This window comes from Cajanus cajan, chromosome 8 (genome assembly GCF_000230855.2).
Source record: "Cajanus cajan strain Asha chromosome 8, NIPB_CcT2T_4, whole genome shotgun sequence".
NCBI classification, from domain to species: domain Eukaryota; kingdom Viridiplantae; phylum Streptophyta; class Magnoliopsida; order Fabales; family Fabaceae; genus Cajanus; species Cajanus cajan.
This window is the reverse complement of record NC_138524.1, coordinates 17666209-17685126: the sequence shown is the minus strand read 5'-3', so window position 1 is coordinate 17685126 and position 18918 is coordinate 17666209. Positions and strand designations below refer to the sequence as shown.

Genomic DNA, 18918 nt, shown 5'->3' with positions numbered 1-18918 from the left:
ATTTACGGGGATGTACCATACAAAATTTTCAAACATCATTTGCTATTTTTAATAAATAGGTCTTTTTGAACTACGATTTTAGAACTGCTAGAAATTTACCTCAGAGAGAAAATTACTGGGAACATTTGAGAAATTATTTTTGAATGAGGCCAACTCTAAAATTTAGATAAATGTGTTATCTTCATTCCGGAAAAGTTCCCATTCAATTTGATAAATGAAAAAGGATATTACGGAGCAAATTATCGAAACATGTCAAATCTGAATTCAGTTGATTTATAGAATTTCAACTTTTTCGTTACACAAGAGTGGTCCATGTTTTGTTTAATTCATTGTTTTATCGTGAGCATGGTTTTAAATTGCAGCTCAAAGTTAGGAATTCGTCTGGATCCTTAACATTGTGAGAAATGGAGCTAATGGGCAAATTAAAACCATGAGATCAGGAGTCATTTTAAGTCTGCTGCATGCTTAGGCAATCATGGGAAATAGTCGTTCCAGCAGACATATGTGGTAACAAAATTTGTTTCAACTTTAGTTCTTGACTTCATGCTTAGGCAATCATTGAAGTCAAGAACCAATATGGCGTTTGAATTTATTTATCTTTTTATAATTAGCTAGGAATAAGATTGAATAACTTGTCAAGGACTTGGAATGATCTTTTATATATAATTTCTGTCGCATGGCTGCTTCAATATAGTACTCCCACCTCTGCGGTTACATCTTGAATAATGATCTTTTACGCAAACAAAGAAATTGCTATAATCTTACTTCATCTGACAGAACGAACATATGGTAGAATTCCTTATGTATTCTTTTTTTTTTTTTCTAATCAGAAGTTACGCATCAATGACTTATAACGATCTTCAATATAAATTTTAATTATGTGTGTTTTATCAAGAGGAAAAATTCAATTCCACAAGTATTGCACTCCTTAATGAAAATACCCTCCCTTTCATTAAAAAAAATTGTGTAAACTCCATTTTAATACTTTAGGTTATAATTATGGATGACTTTTGCCTCTCGCCAAAAGTAATAATTATTGTAATTTGTTTTCTTTTTATAATATTATCTCCGTTTCTTTTTATAGGAAACAAGTAATAATTATATTTATTAAAGCTAATAAAAATAATTAAGTAATTTAATTTTAATTAATAATTACATTATTTAAATTTTATTTCAAAATTATTAAGTTAGCGGAAATTATATTTAATGATATACTCATAATTTAAGGGATATTGTTTACATCAATAGGTGTAACTTATATTATATCAATATGTGTAACTTATATTTCGTTAAAAAAAGTGTAGCTTATATTATTCATAAGGCAAATAAATGCATTTACCTAGAACGGAAATGATTGAATATGTGACTGTCTCGTTAATAGGCTTTAATTTGCAATAAAAAGGTATATAAGAAAATTTAGTAATTAACATATATTAAAATGAGTCTATGTTGTTTATAATTAATTATAATAAGAAATGCACTACTTTGTTTCCAATAAAAGAAAAAATAAACCTCTAGCATCATTCTAGTAGTTGGAGTAGAAGCATAAAAATTTAAGTTTAATTTTCATTACCGTTATTGTAATTTTTTATATCGATGAAAAAAATTTAGCAAAGGTAGTATTTGTTTTAGTACTATAATATATATATATATATATATATATATATATATATATATATATATATATATATATATATAGAACAATAAATGACATTTTATAGAATTAAGTGTGACCTTTTTATTTATTTATTTAGTAACTAAAGTTATTAATCTCTACAATTTTACCGTAGCACATCAAAAATAAATAAAATAAAATAAAGAGTATATTTAACAAAATATATTTAAAAAAATTATTAATTATTTTGATCAGTTTATAAATTAATTTGACCAAAATAAACTTGTTTGGTTTATAATCTATTTTAGATGTTTATAAATTGTTTTTATAAATTAATTATAGTTTATAAATTATAAACTTTTATTTTTTTTTTCTTTTTATCCTCATTAATCTAATTGAAATTAACTTTTATCCTTTTCAATTTAAAAACTTTTTCCTACCCTGTCATTCAGTCACTCTCATTATCAAGTAAATTACAAAATTGTCCTAATAAAAACTGGTCAAAGAATTGAAAAATCGGTCAAAATATAAAACCAGTAAAAAGCAGTCATGAATTGGTAAAAACCTTGTTCATGTATAGCGGGTCAACAATTTTTTTAATACAACATCATTTTAATTAAAAAATTAATAAAATCAACATAAAGTATTTAATTTGTTATTTTTTATTCTAAATATAAACATATATATTATTCTTAATAAATATATGGATGTGTGTATTATTAAAACTTAGACTTAATTATTATTCGATTTGATTTGAAATCTTGCATATACTTTAAAATTCATAAATTTATGTTTTTATTTTAGTTTTTAGAATTATAAACTTATGCTATTATATATATTTGTAATATTTTTTTTATTAACTATTAATATGTTATTATCTTTAATTCAATCACAGTTCAACTACACTTAAACTATTAAATTTTGAATAAGTATTTTAACTAGTTCAATAATTGATTTGATTTTAAAATCATTGGTTTATACTCTCTAAAATTTGAAATAAATTATAATACATTGGTACTAATTAGATAGAAAGAGAGAGATTCATTGTATGTCTTAATGTTATTGTCTTGTGGTTTATATATATATATATATATATATATATATATATATATATATATATATATATATATATATATATATATATATATATATATATATATATATTGGTTAATGATAGATATCTAGATGTTGTCTTGATTATGGTTCGATCTTTTATTTTGGGTCACAGGATTCTTGTTCCTTATGTTATTTCTTTTATTTTAATGTTTGAATTTTTGTTTTTTTTTTTGTAACAGCAAAATTAATATATAACAGGTACAAGGGGTACCTGAACCCATAAACAAAGTATAGAGTTTTCCAGGATTATAGAGAAATACTTAGTACATTTCTATCTCCTCATAATCAGAACCTGCTACCCTATCCACACCCGTTGAAACAAATACATGGCCCAGGATTGCTACTCCATTGAGAGAAAGAATAGGCAAAGGATGGTTTGAGGGTGGATAGCCACCTCCAACAAAAAATAAGAATGTCTCTAACTATACTACCTTGCTCAAATGTTTGAATTTTTGTGTATATGCATAAAAAGTCCGTGAGGTTTTAAGGTGTGATTTTTGCTTTTTAATCCACAAATAATTTCTATATTACATGTAATATTTTCTTTTATTAAATTTTGTGAATGAACTACTAAATTTCCTCCAAGAGTTATCCTACTCAATATAGATATGTTTTTGCAAATAACCAAGTATCGGTATAATTGTCATCTTTACTTGAAGGTATCAAATTAATTAATAAGATATGTGTTTGATAGTGCAATTCCAATGCCACAAAACTAACTACAATCATTGGCTTCAACCTTGATATTCAAATATCATAACGACTAGTTAGTTAAACAAATACCCTAACAACTTCAACATCATAAAGAGATAAATACATACAGATTTTTCACAAAAAGTATGCTCCTAAAAGTTGTTTACACATAAAATTTAATACGACATAAAGTGATAAATACGTACACATTTTTCACAATAAGTATTGTACGGTTAGATAAGTATTGATAATTATAATAACTTGGATAACCTAAAATATAAATGAAACTCGCAAAAACAAGTATGAAAGTCGAGTTTTATTTGACCGAGTTTTATCATAGTTCGATTCAACCGAGTATTCTTAAAATACTTTGACTTAACATGATAAAACTCAAAAAGAACAATTATTATTAGTTATATTAAAAAATGGTAATTAGCAAAGAGGTAATTATCTTTTATTTTTAATGAGAGATTAATCTAAGAAAAAGACTAACTTGATCGTCAAAGTGTTTTTAACAGGTAAACACCCTTTAGACATTATCAAAGAAATAAAAAAAAAAGTTAAAATGAGTTGAAAAGCTTTTCTAAAGGTCTAACTATTTGGAAGAAGTTGTGAAGGTGTTAAGCTGAAGGTTTTTAGAAGGTCACATTCAAGTTTAAATAGAGGGAAAGAAACATGAAGATCATCACATAAAGCTCGGTACATAAAAATGAATGTTGAAAATTCATTAGGTACAAAATGGAAAATGAGTTCATAAGGCAAACAAGGTTCAGCAATAAGAAGATTCTTTTGGGGGAGAGAATATAATGACACAGATTGTTGAAGAGATTGAATTGATGATTCATCATTATAACAATGTACTTTTTTACTCACTAGTATAAAAGCAGTTTACGTTAGTTATTTTAAGTTTTTTACGTCAGAAAAAAGTCTGATGTTAATGCGGGAGACGTAAATTTACATCGATTTTGAAAACCGACGTAAATTTACGTAAAAAATTACCAAGGTCTGACGTAAAAAAATAGTAAAAAAAAACATAACGAGTGCAAGCAGAACAAGTCGTTCTGCATGGAAAACGGGCCGTTCTACATTGAGAACGGGCCGTTCTGCTTGGAGAATGAGTCGTTCTGCTTGGAGAACAGGCCGTTCTGCTTGATAGAACAACCCAGAAGAAAAGGCCAACAACGAACAAATAGAACAACCAAAAAGTCGAATAGAACAGATAGCCACAATAGCAATGCGAAGCAAAAAGGTGTTAGCGAAACCTTGATTCATACTTGATGAGCTGCAACAGTGTGCAAATGAGTAACGAAGAGTTCACCCTACTCTACAGAAGACAAAAAAAATGATTCAGCAAAAAAGGAGAGGGAGAGGATTTACAGAGAAGAATCTAGAAAAATGATGATGAGATCCGAGTGAGTGAATGCGTGCGAGTGTGCCTCCCACTCTCTTATTCGCTTTCACGTCTTTTTTTTACGTTAGATTTGGTATGGTCCGACATAAAAAAGTTTACTAAAATTACAAAAATGTTACATCGTCTTTTTTACGTTAGATTTTAGTTTGTCTAACATTAAAGAGATGACGTAATATACTAATTTTTCACTAGTGACTTCTTCTTTCGCCCAACTTAAACTTTCTAAAGAGGCATTTTCTACTGTAATGGGTTAATCAAGTTTTACCTTTTTCTTTTCCTTGATATTTTTTTTGGAGGTAGAGACTTTTATTACTTTGCTTAGTTGAGGAAGAGATGAGAAAACTACAAACAAAAGAAGTAACATTATAAGGGACCTCTAGATGTGGAATAACATGAGCAACATATGTTGTAGATGGAAGAGGTGAAATATAGCATGAATATTAGATAGAGGAATAATAGATGAAATAAAGATTTAAAAACTTCAAGTTCTTTAAAATCAATTAGTTGTTTGAAAGAATTCATAGAAGGAGAAGATGGTTTTTTAGTAACCGTTCTAGAAAAGGAAGATATGTATCTTCATCGCCTATATTAAAAACCTCATGAGATAGTAGAAGTTATGAGTTTGATCTATTATAGTCAGATGACTCATGATATTCAGGATTAGAACTCATAGCTATCAAAGAGAGAATAGAATAGAAAGGTAAGATGCAAAATTTCAAGGAAACTTTAAAAGCTCTTACAAAATGAAGATGGAGACTAAATGAAAGATGTTTAGAAATAATAGCAGAATAAAATTAACAACAGTAAAAAGAGAAAAGTTTATATATACATTTATTAAGAGTCATTCTCTCAATGAAAAAGTACTCCTTGGGTATTGAAATGTTAAGGGTAAAAAGATACATCTACACATTTATTAAGAGTATGTCTAAAGCCACATGTGATGTATTATTTAAGAGAAGTTGATGAAATGATAGCCCTTTTATAAATAATTAAAGCAAATTTAAAACATTTTAAGTATTATTTTCATTATATTCTTTTAATTATATTTATGTTAGTCTCAAGCTTAAGACTAAAAGAACTTATGTACGATTAAAAACTTGGATAACCTAAAATATAATTGAAACTCAAATTAATAAACTAGAATGAAAAGCCAAATTTTATTTGACGAAGTTTTATTATAGTTTGATTTGGCTGAGTATTCTTGGAATACCTTGGCTTAACATGATAAAACTAAAAAAGAACAATTATTATCAATTATATAAAAGAAATGGTCATTAGGAAGGTATATGTCTTTTACTTTTAATGAGAGATTAATCAAAGAAAAAGACTAACTTGATTATCAGAGTAATTTTTGGTAGATGATAAATATCTTTCAAAGATTATTATTTGACAAATCAAAGAAAAAAAGTGAGTTAAAGGGAAGATCAAGAAAAAAAGTTATGATATCTTATCATTTAATCTTTGGTAAGAACAAGTATATATGATCATAAGTTTTTGTACACATAACATTGAGAAAATAGGTAAAAAAAATTATAATAATTTTAATTTACAAAATATATCTTAATTATTGCTAATGTTTCTTCTTTTGTTTTTTGGGAGGGGAATGTTATATAATAAAAATATTTTATTTTTCAATAAATATGATTGATATAATTTCTCAAAGTACAATTAAAGATTAATATACACTCGTAATAATAAAAATAGTTGAAAATATATTATTAAAAATATAAATAAAAAAGTAGTACATTAAAAGATAAATCCAAACAACACTTACTTTAAAATTATTTTTTCTTCTACCTTTACGAATGAATGAGTAAACATTTTTTTTAACAGAAAAAAAATGTTATATATTGATGAGGTATAAAAAATACCTATAAGCCTTTTACATAAATAACATAATATACATCTTCTTGTTCATTATTAATTAGCCGTAATATACTTTGTGAAAGAAGCATATTATTGGTTACACATGTACACGATCCCAAAATGTTACACTCCCTACTCAACTCAGCATCCCCACCGTCTCGACCCATCCCCAGAATGAGTAAACATGCACTTACGTAAATACAATTTGAATCTGAATTAAATGAAAAAGGATTATTTGACTGAGAAAAACCCAATATCTCTAACATAAGTGAATTAAATGAATGTAACAGATAGCGTCCGTCTCTCTTTGACCAACCAGCATGACAGAATTAAAAAACAAAAAATATATACAAAAAACCGTACGTTAGTCCAATTTGGAACAAACAAAAAAATAATAATAACTCACGTCAATATTGGAAAATCTAGCTAGGCGACAACTTCTTCTGATGTAGAACATATAGATTTTGTTGTCTTTGCACCAGTTTCTTTCTCTATATATACAGCGGTTACAGTTTTCTTCCTTAGCCTTCAGCGTAATTAGCAGCTTTAAACCCTAACTATCAAGCTTAGTTATTACTCAATGAATTTTATTCTTTCTCCTATGACTATCATAGTTTATATACTGTTTCTCCCTTCTCTCATAGTTTTCATAGCAGCGGACACATCATCCAATATTTCACAGACAAATTCCCTTACTTACGGAAACACCATAGTTTCTTCCCCACGTGGAACCTTTGAGCTTGGTTTCTTCAATCTAGGAAATCCCAAAAAAATCTACCTCGGTATTCGGTACAAGAATAAAACACTTGAACAAAAAGTTGTTTGGGTTGCAAACGTTGGCAACCCAATCAATGATTCCTCAGCCATCTTGAAACTAAACAGTTCTGGCAACTTGATCCTAACCCACAACAACACGGTTGTTTGGTCCACAAATTCTCCAAAAGCAGCACAGTATCCAGTGGCTGAACTCTTGGATTCTGGAAATCTTGTGATAAGAGATGATGAGAATGCAACAAAACCTAATGAAGAGGAATATCTTTGGCAAAGCTTTGATTACCCATCTGATACAATGTTGCCAGGAATGAAGGTTGGATGGGACCTCAAAAGAAATCTCAACCGTCGCCTTATAGCATCGAAGAGTAGCAATGATCCAACACCAGCATACTTGTCTTGGGGTATGGCTCTTCACCCTTATCCTGAGATCTATATGATGAATGGAACCAAAAAGTATCACAGACTTGGACCATGGAATGGTGTGCGTTTCAGTGGGGTGCCAGAAATGAAACCAAATCCCATTTACCTTTACGAGTTTGTCTCCAACAACGAAGAGGTTTATTACAAATGGAACCTTCAGCAGTCAGGTTTGATTGCAAGACTAGTTCTTAACCAAACTACACTAAAACGTGATCATTACGTATGGTCAGATGTTGATGTATCATGGAAGTTATATTCAGCTTTGCCACCAGATGATGAGTGTGACCACTATGGGGTTTGTGGAGCGAATGCATATTGCAACACTTCTGCTTCACCCATGTGTGAATGTTTGCAAGGGTTCAACCCTAAGTCTCCTGAAAAATGGAACTCAATGGACTGGGCCCAAGGATGTGTTCTTATACGTCCAGTAAGCTGCAAGGATAGTAACACTGATGAGTTTATCAAATATGAAGGCATGAAAGTACCAGATACTACAAATACTTGGGTGGATGAGAATATTGATTTAGATTCATGCAGAGACAAATGCTTGAAAAATTGCTCTTGCATGGCTTATACTAATTCGAACATAAGTGGAGAAGGTAGTGGTTGTGTCATTTGGTTTGGCCAACTATTTGATATCAGATTTCTTCCAACTGGTGGGCAAGATCTATATATCCGGGTACTTGCTTCGGAGTTAGGTATAGAATATTATTAATCTTTCTCCATGATACTTTAATCATTCTTATTGTTTTGGAAAATTCAATATTATTCTTTAAAACTGAGGATTTAATTTCGTGTTCGTTTGTTTGTTTGATCAAAATCAACTGTGAAGGGCAACAGGGGCGCAACAAAAGTTTGACGATAATACTTGCTACCACGATTGTTGGAACTGGTGCGATACTGTTATTTTGCATTATTGTCATTTACAGAGTCCGAAGGAAAATTGCTGGTAAATTATTCACCATATATTATAGTTGGCTTTTTAACACGGCCATGAATATGATATGGGTTTAATGCTTCGGAGTTTTAACTTGCTACAGATTAAAGAAATATCACACAATATATTTGCTGTTTCCTTCCCCCAACCAAGTGGTGCATATTGACATATTTAACCCTCTCCTCGTATTTCATAACATTCTTGAATTTTTTTTTTCTTCCTTTGTCCAGAAAAGTCAAAGGAAAAAGTGAACATCGAATGTCAACTAGAAGATATGGATCTGCCATTGTTTGATCTGCTGACAATCACCACAGCCACTAACGGTTTCTCATTGAATAATAAGATTGGAGAAGGTGGTTTTGGATCTGTATATAAGGTAATTCAATATTTATGCACCTAACATAAAGGACAGTCCAGAGATGAATTATTTATGGCATGCATCTTCTCAAAAGAATGAAATTATGCAGGGAAAATTAGAGGATGGGCGAGAAATTGCGGTGAAGAGACTATCAAGCAGTTCAGAACAGGGAATAACTGAGTTTATAACAGAAGTAAAACTGATTGCGAAGCTTCAACACCGAAATCTTGTAAAGCTTCTTGGATGTTGTGTTAAAGGAGAAGAAAAATTACTAATATATGAATACATGGTTAATGGTAGCCTGGATTCCTTCATTTTTGGTATGTTATATGAAGAATGATTACATTAGGTGCACTTGTGTTCTTGGACTTCAGTCTTAATTATCGGATTATTAATCTTGAATAACATATTTGCTTTGAAAAATAACAGATCAAATGAAAGGTAAATTGATGGATTGGCAAAGTCGCTTGCACATAATATCTGGAATTGCTAGGGGACTTTTGTATCTACACGAAGATTCACGATTAAGAATTATTCATAGAGATCTTAAAGCAAGTAATGTTTTACTTGATGAGAAATTAAATCCTAAAATATCAGATTTTGGGATTGCTAGAGCTGTTGGAGGAGACCAAATTGAAGGAAACACACATAAAGTAGTTGGAACATAGTGAGTGTCTGTCTTATTATATTACACAACTTTTTGTTTATTTATTTGTGTCATGTGAATTGTTGCTCTAATTAATTTCTTTTGTAGCGGATACATGGCTCCAGAATATGCTGTTGATGGATTATTTTCAATTAAATCAGATGTTTTTAGCTTCGGTATTTTAATGATAGAGATAATATGTGGGAACAAAAATAGAGCTCTTTTTCATGGCAACCGGAATCTTAACCTTGTTGGTTATGTAAGAACTCAAATAAAGTATTCTCTATTTATTCCAAAGTTTAAACATAAGTATTTAACTTTTTTTTTCTTGTTTTATTTTCAGGCATGGACACTTTGGAAAGAGCAAAATGCTTTGCAGTTGATTGACTATAGCATAAAGGACACATGTGTTATATCAGAAGTACTGCGATGCATTCATGTTAGTCTCTTGTGTGTGCAACAATGTCCGAACGACAGGCCAACCATGACCTCGGTTATTCAAATGTTAGGGAGTGAAATGGAATTGGTTGAGCCAAAAGAGCCTGCAGGTTTCTTTCCAAGGAGGATTCATGAAGGAAATTTAAGCTCAGACCAAATGTCTTCAAATGATGAGTTAACCATTACCTCATTAAATGGCCGATGAAAATTATTTAGTTAGCTTAACATATATATTACACGACACAGAATATGTATTGCAAGTATGTATATATTTAAGATCAAAGGATTTTTATTTCAAAACCGGTTCAGTGGTTTTTCTGATGTATTTATAAGTAGTTATGTATAAAATTTTAATCACAAATGTTTTAAAAGTGATATTATTATTTTCCTAGGTCAAAAATCTGATATTAATATGTTAATGACATCTTGCCCTACAATAAGATGTTCATAAAAGATACGTGTAACATGTAGTAAAGGCTTCAATCTTCCTGGGGACTCCATGTTTAGTGTTTTATTGGTTCAACAATACCTGGAGGATAGGTCTATACCATCATGACCTCAGTTGTTCTAATGTTAGGAAATATAATCTCTTCAAAATACATCATATAAATTGTGCTGGTCAATATCTAGCATGCTTAATGCCCAAACTGTTATATTCACGACTAAAATTCCATGGAGAAAGAATACAAAACTAGCAATATTTTAAATTTCTATGCTTAATGTCATAGGGAGAGAAGGTAGATCCATGTTCATGTTTTGTAAACAAGAGTTGTCCTTGTTTGGTTTATTCAATTGTTTTCAACGGTTTCTAGATCTTGAGACATTATATTCGTTGCATGCTTAGGCAATCATACAAAATAGTCGTTCCAGCATACGTGTGTCACAGAATTTATTTATTTATTTATATTTATTCAAGTTTGCAAGAAGAGAAGAAAAGGATGTAACAATATATATAGCATTTGAATTTATTTATATTTCAATGACTAGCTAGTACAGGATTGATTAACAAGTCAAAGACTCGTATTATTGACCGGCACCTTACTTATGATTTTATATCGAAATAGATAAGGGCTGCTGCTATAATTCCAACTTTGCAGTCGTCATGGTCTCAAATTATTTTGATAATTTGAGTTAATTCTAAACAAATAAATTAAAGTTCTATAATCATTATAAGTCCTATGCGTACATTTGAATGCCCAAATATATACTATTTTTAGTGTGTTTTTGTGTTGTGAAGTCGTGTGAAAGATTAGGTTTTCAAAAATTTCGGTTCAGTGGTGATATCAAGCTCTAGTTGTTGCACCTACAAGCATCCCGAATCCCGATGGTTAAATAAGTATATGGCTTAGGTGTACATAAGAATTAGAGTGATATGGCTCCTCTTTAGCATTTTAGGTGAGAAAGTTTGTCTCACGAGTTATGTCACGTGACAATCCTTGATTAATGATTCAAGTGTTAAGTGTATTGTCTTTAATGTAAACTCTACTTTGATTTTATTTAGGTTGTTCTAGCGGAAGTGTCCATTGTTGACCAACACTTTATATTCTCCAGTTCAAAATCAGTAAAAAATAATTTATTGTTGACCTCAGTCTACTTTACGTTGAAGTTGGTGAACTTGTGTATCCTTCACGATCAAATTTAGATCAGGTTCTTCGATCACATTTTTTTAGGTTTAGGGTTCTAGTTGAAGGAAGTCAATCCCATATGTTGGTAGGTAGTCACTTTAATATGATCGATGTAAATAGAATCAGGTCCTTATTTTATCTACAAAATTAGAGATAAGATAAAGTTAGTTTAGAGGATTAGTTATAACCAGTTACTATATAATGCAATTTAATCCCGCCCGTAAGGGATATATTGATTCTCAAATTTGTATTCTCATCTTCCCTTCTTCAATAATACAAAAATTTGGATTCTTTTCTTCACGTAGAGTCTTTATTTTCTAATAGTCCTTCGAATTATTGAATTCCGAGTTCTATTCTTAGTGGTATAAGTCTGGACGATTCATGGTCGTAGCTCGTAGCCAACACAACATGGCAGGCATGGAAGAATGATTGGAGACCAAGCTATTTGAACATATTGATAAACAGATAATGCAACTCGCAGGCACGATTCAAGATTCCTTATCTGAAGCATTATGGTAGAAGATGGAAGACCTATTCAAGACTCGATTTGATTCAGGAAGTCATTCACCTTCCGTTAGCAAAAATTCCAATGGTACCAAAGGCTCAAATCAATATTCTTGTGGGACACAACTTGCAAGAATCGATTTTCTGAGGTTCAATGGCGAAAACATCGATCAATGGATGTACCAATGAGAAAATTACTTCTTAATTGATGCCACACCTAAGGATGTAAAGGTCCGATTAGCAATTGTTCACCTTGAAGGCAAAGCCTTACAATGGCACATGACAATTTCCAAGAATTTGGCAAATCAACAACCGTCATGGGAAGAATATACAAAGATGTTGCAAGATTGATTTGGAGATGTCTATGATGATCCTATGGCGAAACTTATGAAGTTAAGACAAGAAAAAGGGATTGGTGAATATCATAAGGCCTTCAATGCAATAATTTCCATATTAGTAATAGAGGAATATCGACTAATTAAGTTTCTTTTTAGGAGGACTCAAACACAAAATGCAAATGATGGTACGCATGTTTAGGCCTGATAGTGTTTGGAGAGCATTCTCATTGGCAAAGATGTATGAGGCCTCTCAACCCTAAGGATTAGTGGTGATTGCCTCAAAACCCTTTTCTTTAAATTCAAGAAGCAACAAGAACGTTGTGAACTCAAAACCATTGTTGCCCACACCAATAGACCAAGTCAAGAATAATGAGCCAAAATTTACCTCGAATAGAGCAAAGCCTTACAGAAATTTGACTCTAGCCTACATGGCTGATAGGAGATCAAAAAGGACTATGTTACTTCTATGATGAACCATACTCACAGGCTCATAGCCTTACACACAAGAAGCTACAATTACATGTTATTGAAGTGGAAGAAGCATCAGATGAACCACCATTCAAGGAAGAACTTCCTGATTCAGATTAAGTTGACGTTGGTGGACCACAAATTTTAGTACATGCCTTGACAGACATCTCCAACTTCAAAACTATGCGAATTACTAGTTACTACAACAAGAAACCCTTGCATATTCTTATAGACATTTGCAGTACACATAACTTCTTGGATGTCCACATTTCCAAGAAGCTACGCTATCAGATAGATAATTTGGAACCCATGCATGTTACGGTAACAGATGGGAGCATGTTAAATATAGAAGCAGTGATCAAAGATTTTAAATGAGCAATACAACAAACAATATGTTTACATCAGACATGATGTTATTATCGTTGAGATGTTGTGATTTAGTCTTGGGAATTGAATGACTTATAACCTTGGGTGACATTACATGGAACTTTGATAAATTAAGTATGTAGTTTTATGCACAGGGCACATAAATCATGTTTTAAGGAGTGCTCAACTATAAGGAATGAAGATTATGAGAAGAAAATAGTTAGGAAGAGTTATTAATGAAGGAGTACATATTTCAATGATACAATTATGCAACCAAGAAGGTGCTTTGTTAAACACTCTAACAATACATGACCAACTACCTGCTCCTACACTAGAGATACAACACATCCTAGGGGAATTTGAAATTTTTTTCCAAGAACCAATGCAATTTCCACCTGTCAGACCAGACCATGGTCATAAAATTTCTCTCATTCAAGGCCAACCTTGTGAAAAAGAGACCTTACAGGTATGCGAAATAGTAGAAGGATGTCATAGACAAGATGGTCAAGGAATAATTGAATACATGCATCATTCAGGCTAGCAACAACCCTTATGCTAGTCTTGTAGTCCTGGTAGGGAAAAAAGATGGCAGTTGGAGACTCTATGGGGACTATAGGGAACTCAATAAAGCTACTGTTAATGATAAATTCCCAATTCCCCTTATGGAAGACCTCTTGGATGAATTGCATGGATCCATCATCTACTAAAAAATAGACCTACGATCAGGTTACAACCAGGTCAGAATGCACCCTATGGACGTCCACAAGACTGCATTTAAAACTCATGGCGGCACTATGAGTATTTGGTGATGCCAGTCGGCATAACCAATGCTATGGCAACCTTTCAAGGCCTTATGAATGCAATCTTTTAGGAGTACTTGAGACATTTTCTCCTAGTTTTCTTTGATGATATATTGATATACAACAAGAGCATTGAAGATCATGTGCAACACTTACAACTGGTACTCTAGACTATGAGACCAAATGACTTATTTGCATGGAAGAGAAAGTGTTACCTTGTTGTCACCAAGGTAGAGTACTTAGGTCATTTCATCAGTGTAGAGGGCGTGTCAACTGATCCTTCACAAATAGAGGCTGTTAAAAACTGTCCACTTCCAATAGCTCTTAAACAACTTTGAGGGTTCCTTAGTCTTGGAGGCTACTATAGAAGACTTGTAAGAGGTTAAGGTGGCATTGCAAAACCACTCACTAAATTGTTAAAAAAAGACAACTTCACTTGGATAGTGGAAGCCAAGCAAGCATTTCAAAAATTAAAATCCTTGTTAATCCAGGCTCTTGTACTAGCATTACCTGATTTCAACATGCAATTTGTCTTGGAAGTGGATGCTTGTGGGTATGGAATAGGAGCAGTCTTAATGCAGGAGCACCACCCCAATGCATTTATCAACAGGGCCCTTAGTTCACAACAACATGCATTATCTACATATGAGAAAGAATTACTGGCAGTGGTCTTTATTGTTGTCCAAAAGTGGAGACACTACTTGCTGAACAGGCGATTTATCATTAAAACTGACCACTGGATCTTAAAATACATACTAGATCAGAGATTAACAACATCATTCCAACAAAAGTGGCTGATCAAACTGATGGAATTTGACTTCACCATCGAATATAAAGAGGGTAAGGAAAATATAACAATAGATGCCTTATCCAGGAAGGAAGATCCTACATGTTGTTAAGTCAATATCCATACTATGAGTATCGACCTTCTTGACAAAATTCAGGCTTCATGGAGAACAGACCCATCACTACAAAAAATCATCAATGACATGGAATTCAACCCTGATTCTCACAAACACTACACCTAGCAGAATGAAGAATTACGAAGGAAAGGTAGATTGGTGGTAGGCAATGATGGTGACCTTCGAACTCAAATATTTAATTGGTTGCACTCTTCTTCCATAGTAGGCCACTCCGATAGAAATGCCACAATTCAGAAAGTTAAGTCAGTCATTTACTAGAAATGACTAACTAGAGATATCACAGAAACATTAGAAAATGTGCAACTTGCCAGAGGTGCAAATATGAGACTACAATCTCTCCGGGTCTCCTTCAACCATTACCTATCCCTAATCACATATGGCAACATATCAATATGGACTTCATAGAAGGACTACTTAGTTTTGTGGGGAAGCAAGTCATTTTTGTAGTTGCCAACAGATTAAGGTTGCCTATTTCATTGAATTATCCCATCCTTACTAGGCATGTGATGTGGCACAGGCTTTCTTAGATAATATATTTAAACTCTATGGGTTCCCTGAAACAATTACTAATGATAGAGATCCCATCTTCATCATTAAATTTTGGAAAGAATTCATGTAGTTGCAAGGGGTGGAAACACGTTTGTCTTCAGCATACCATCCATAAACAGATGGGTAGAGTGAGGTAGTTAATCGATGTGTGGAGACGTATTTAAGATGTATGCGTTTAGACACACCAACACAATGGTTTCATTGGCTTCCATTAGCTAAATGGTGATATAACACCACATATCATTCCTCCATAAAGCCAACACCTTATGAGGTGGTCTTTGGGCAACCACCACCAGCATTCCTTCGATATCTATCGAGTGAATCCAAAAATGTTGTGATCGATAGAAGTTTGACTAAGAGAGAGAAGATGCTAAGGGTGCTTAAGTTTCATTTACGAAGAGCACAAGATATAATTTAGCAAGTGGAAAACAGGCACATAATAGATAGACAACTTCGAATTGGTGATATGGTATTTGTTAAGCTTCATCCTTATAAACAAGTGTTAGTGGTAACCAAAAGCAATGCAAAAGTAACTTCGAAATACTTTAGTCCCTACAAAATAATTGACAAGATTGGAGAGGTCGCTTATAAGATAGAACTTCTAGCTTTTGCTAAGGTACACAATGTCTTCCATGTTTCACAACTGAAAAAGTGTGTGGGGGATGCACCAACTTCAACAGATCTACCAGTGGAACCAAAAACAATCCCATTGACACGTGAACCTGAAGACATTCTGTATCGCATAACTATCAAAAGGCAAGGGTGTGCTATGACTAAAGTATTAGTGAAATAGAAGAACTGAGTGCTGGAGGATGCCACATGGTAGTATTATTATGACCTAAAGCAGAAATATCCTGAGTTGAATCCTTGAGGACAAGGATTTTTTTTAAGGGGAGGGTATTGATATGATGTAAATAGAATTAGGTCCTTATTAGTAATTTTTAATATATTTTATTTGCAAAATTAGAGATAAGATAAAGTTAGTTGGCCTGCTCCTTAGGACCAAGGGCTTTTTAACCACCAAATACAAGAAAATATGCTTGAGATTGATTGGCGAGATGCCGATTCAAGAGATATGAAAAACCATAATAGAGTGAAATATGTCCTACCAAACGGGTCCAACACAAATTTTTATGGTGAGAAGTTTGAGTTATGAGCTACAAGGAATACTAGTCATCTTGAAACTATCGATCTTTGGAAGATAGAAGTGGACTAAGAAGTTTTTGAGTTACCTGATAATCCTATAATGAATTCAATAAAGAATCACAAAAAGAGCTAAAGCTAAAATTTGTCTTTTTTCTAGTATGTAAAAAATAATATTTTACAAGAATTATGAACCTGGAATCTTTAAAGCACATTTGCTAGTGAGAAAAAGCTCAAAAAAATTGGTTGTATTTAGGTATCTAAAATTAGTTGTGCAATTGATTTTGTTCCTATTGATGTTATAGTGGGCTTTTAAAATTGGTTTTCAACCAATTTTGAAAACCACATACAAAATTGGTTGTTTAATAACCAATTTTATATGTGGAGTATTGCATATAAAACACACTTAAAGAGAATTTTACATTATCGTGATAGTAACAATAGACAAATTTGAAATATTGAATCCAAACGACTAGGTCCAAAAAATTACCAACTTAATAATGATTTTTAATAGTTTGAAGGAACGAAAATTGATTGGGAGATCATGACATAAATTTGCAATTTAGAAATTAAAGCATAAAAATATATTGATTAAGATTCGAGACTAAAAGCCCTTGGATTTCAATTTCATTGATCCCAATCACCCCTAATGTAAATCATATGAATTCTAATCCTTGTTACTAATTTTACTTTTCAAAATGTTAATAAATTTTGTTCATGTAAAATAGTAGTCCTTACTTTGTAAAAATCCTAAATTGGTCATATGATGTTTTTCATAGTGCCAGACATATAAAAAAAGAAGTTTATTAAATAATTAATCTAATTAGAAGCTTGGAAAACTAGTTTGATCATGCACGTTCCCCATATTTGATTATTTAAGGGTTTATTAATTAACATAATTTGGCTATGCACTATCAATCAACCAAGACAATACTAAAACAATCTAGCAACTATAAAAGGAATTCATTCATTTCATAATTAGGGGTTCTTCGGAAACAATTGCATCACAACTCTAAAATAAAGAATTTAGTTAGAGATGGCAAGTGAAAACATTAACATATTACTAAAATCAAAGACATAAGAAAAGAAATTAACCATAAAGGGTGATAATCCTTCTCTAAGGTACCTTTTAGCCTTTTATAGAACTCCAATAAGAAACTAAAAACAATGAAAATAAAATATTCAAACTAAAACTAAAAAAAGGTTGAACAAAATGTATTATGAACATCCTTATTTATAGGTAAAAATTAAGGCGACACATAAGCATGATGGTGCATATCAATAAGCATAGACATGCATATTAGTAAGAACGGTCGTGCACCTACAATATGGACATACATATTTCACAACTAGGGTGTGCTTAAAGTGAGGCATGGTCATGCATATCAAGAATCTTAACTATGCATATGGGTGTGCATCTTTAGAGCGTGAACGTGCTTCATTTTCGCATAATCATGTTTTGAGTAAGAATGGGTCATGCATAGCGCTTCAACTCCATCTTTATCCTTTTTTGGCTTCTATTGCACCAGTTTTCTATTTTGCATCTTCTCACTTATTTGCTACACACATAACCAAAAAATGAAGCTTGCCAAAGAAATTGCCCATAAAACAGGGCAAAACAACAGTAAATAACATGTCGAATGCAATAGTTTTATGGAGGAGTCTTGTTTCTATGCAACATCACATAACAAATGGATCCTCATGTCTTCATTTTATTAATACATGGTTTGATATGGCTTGTGGCTTGGACGTGTCCATTCCAACATTCCTTTCTCTAATTAACAATAATTTGTGCTTATGATCCACCTCTTGTTATTAATCATATTGAATAGAAGTACTCACTAGCCATGAAGACTCCACAACCAACCATACCAAGTTTGGATAATGCATCAATCATTATCTTCAAACTCACACATGAGCAACTCAAC

General features: G+C 31.9%; 1 protein-coding gene and 1 pseudogene across 1 annotated transcript; both read left to right on the top strand.

The window, feature by feature from the left end:
• Positions 1-6536: 6536 nt before the first annotated feature.
• LOC145950650 (S-locus-specific glycoprotein S6 pseudogene) lies at positions 6537-8629 on the top strand (annotated as a pseudogene).
• Positions 8630-9251: 622 nt separating this feature from the next.
• LOC109816821 (G-type lectin S-receptor-like serine/threonine-protein kinase SD1-1) lies at positions 9252-11514 on the top strand. The gene is made up of 4 exons (XM_020381952.3): positions 9252-9510; positions 9620-9857; positions 9945-10095; positions 10180-11514. Exons 1-4 carry the CDS (start codon positions 9252-9254, stop codon positions 10477-10479), a joined length of 948 nt encoding a protein of 315 aa, XP_020237541.2. The 3' UTR covers positions 10480-11514.
• Positions 11515-18918: the final 7404 nt, after the last annotated feature.

Coding starts and splice junctions, on each gene's coding strand:
- LOC109816821 (XM_020381952.3), top strand. CDS start 9,252: ATGAATTATTTATGGCATGCATCTTCTCAAAAGAATGAAATTATGCAG. Junction 9,858..9,944: donor CATAAAGTAGTTGGAACATA/GTGAGTGTCTGT, acceptor TTTCTTTTGTAG/CGGATACATGGCTCCAGAAT. Junction 10,096..10,179: donor ATCTTAACCTTGTTGGTTAT/GTAAGAACTCAA, acceptor TTTTATTTTCAG/GCATGGACACTTTGGAAAGA.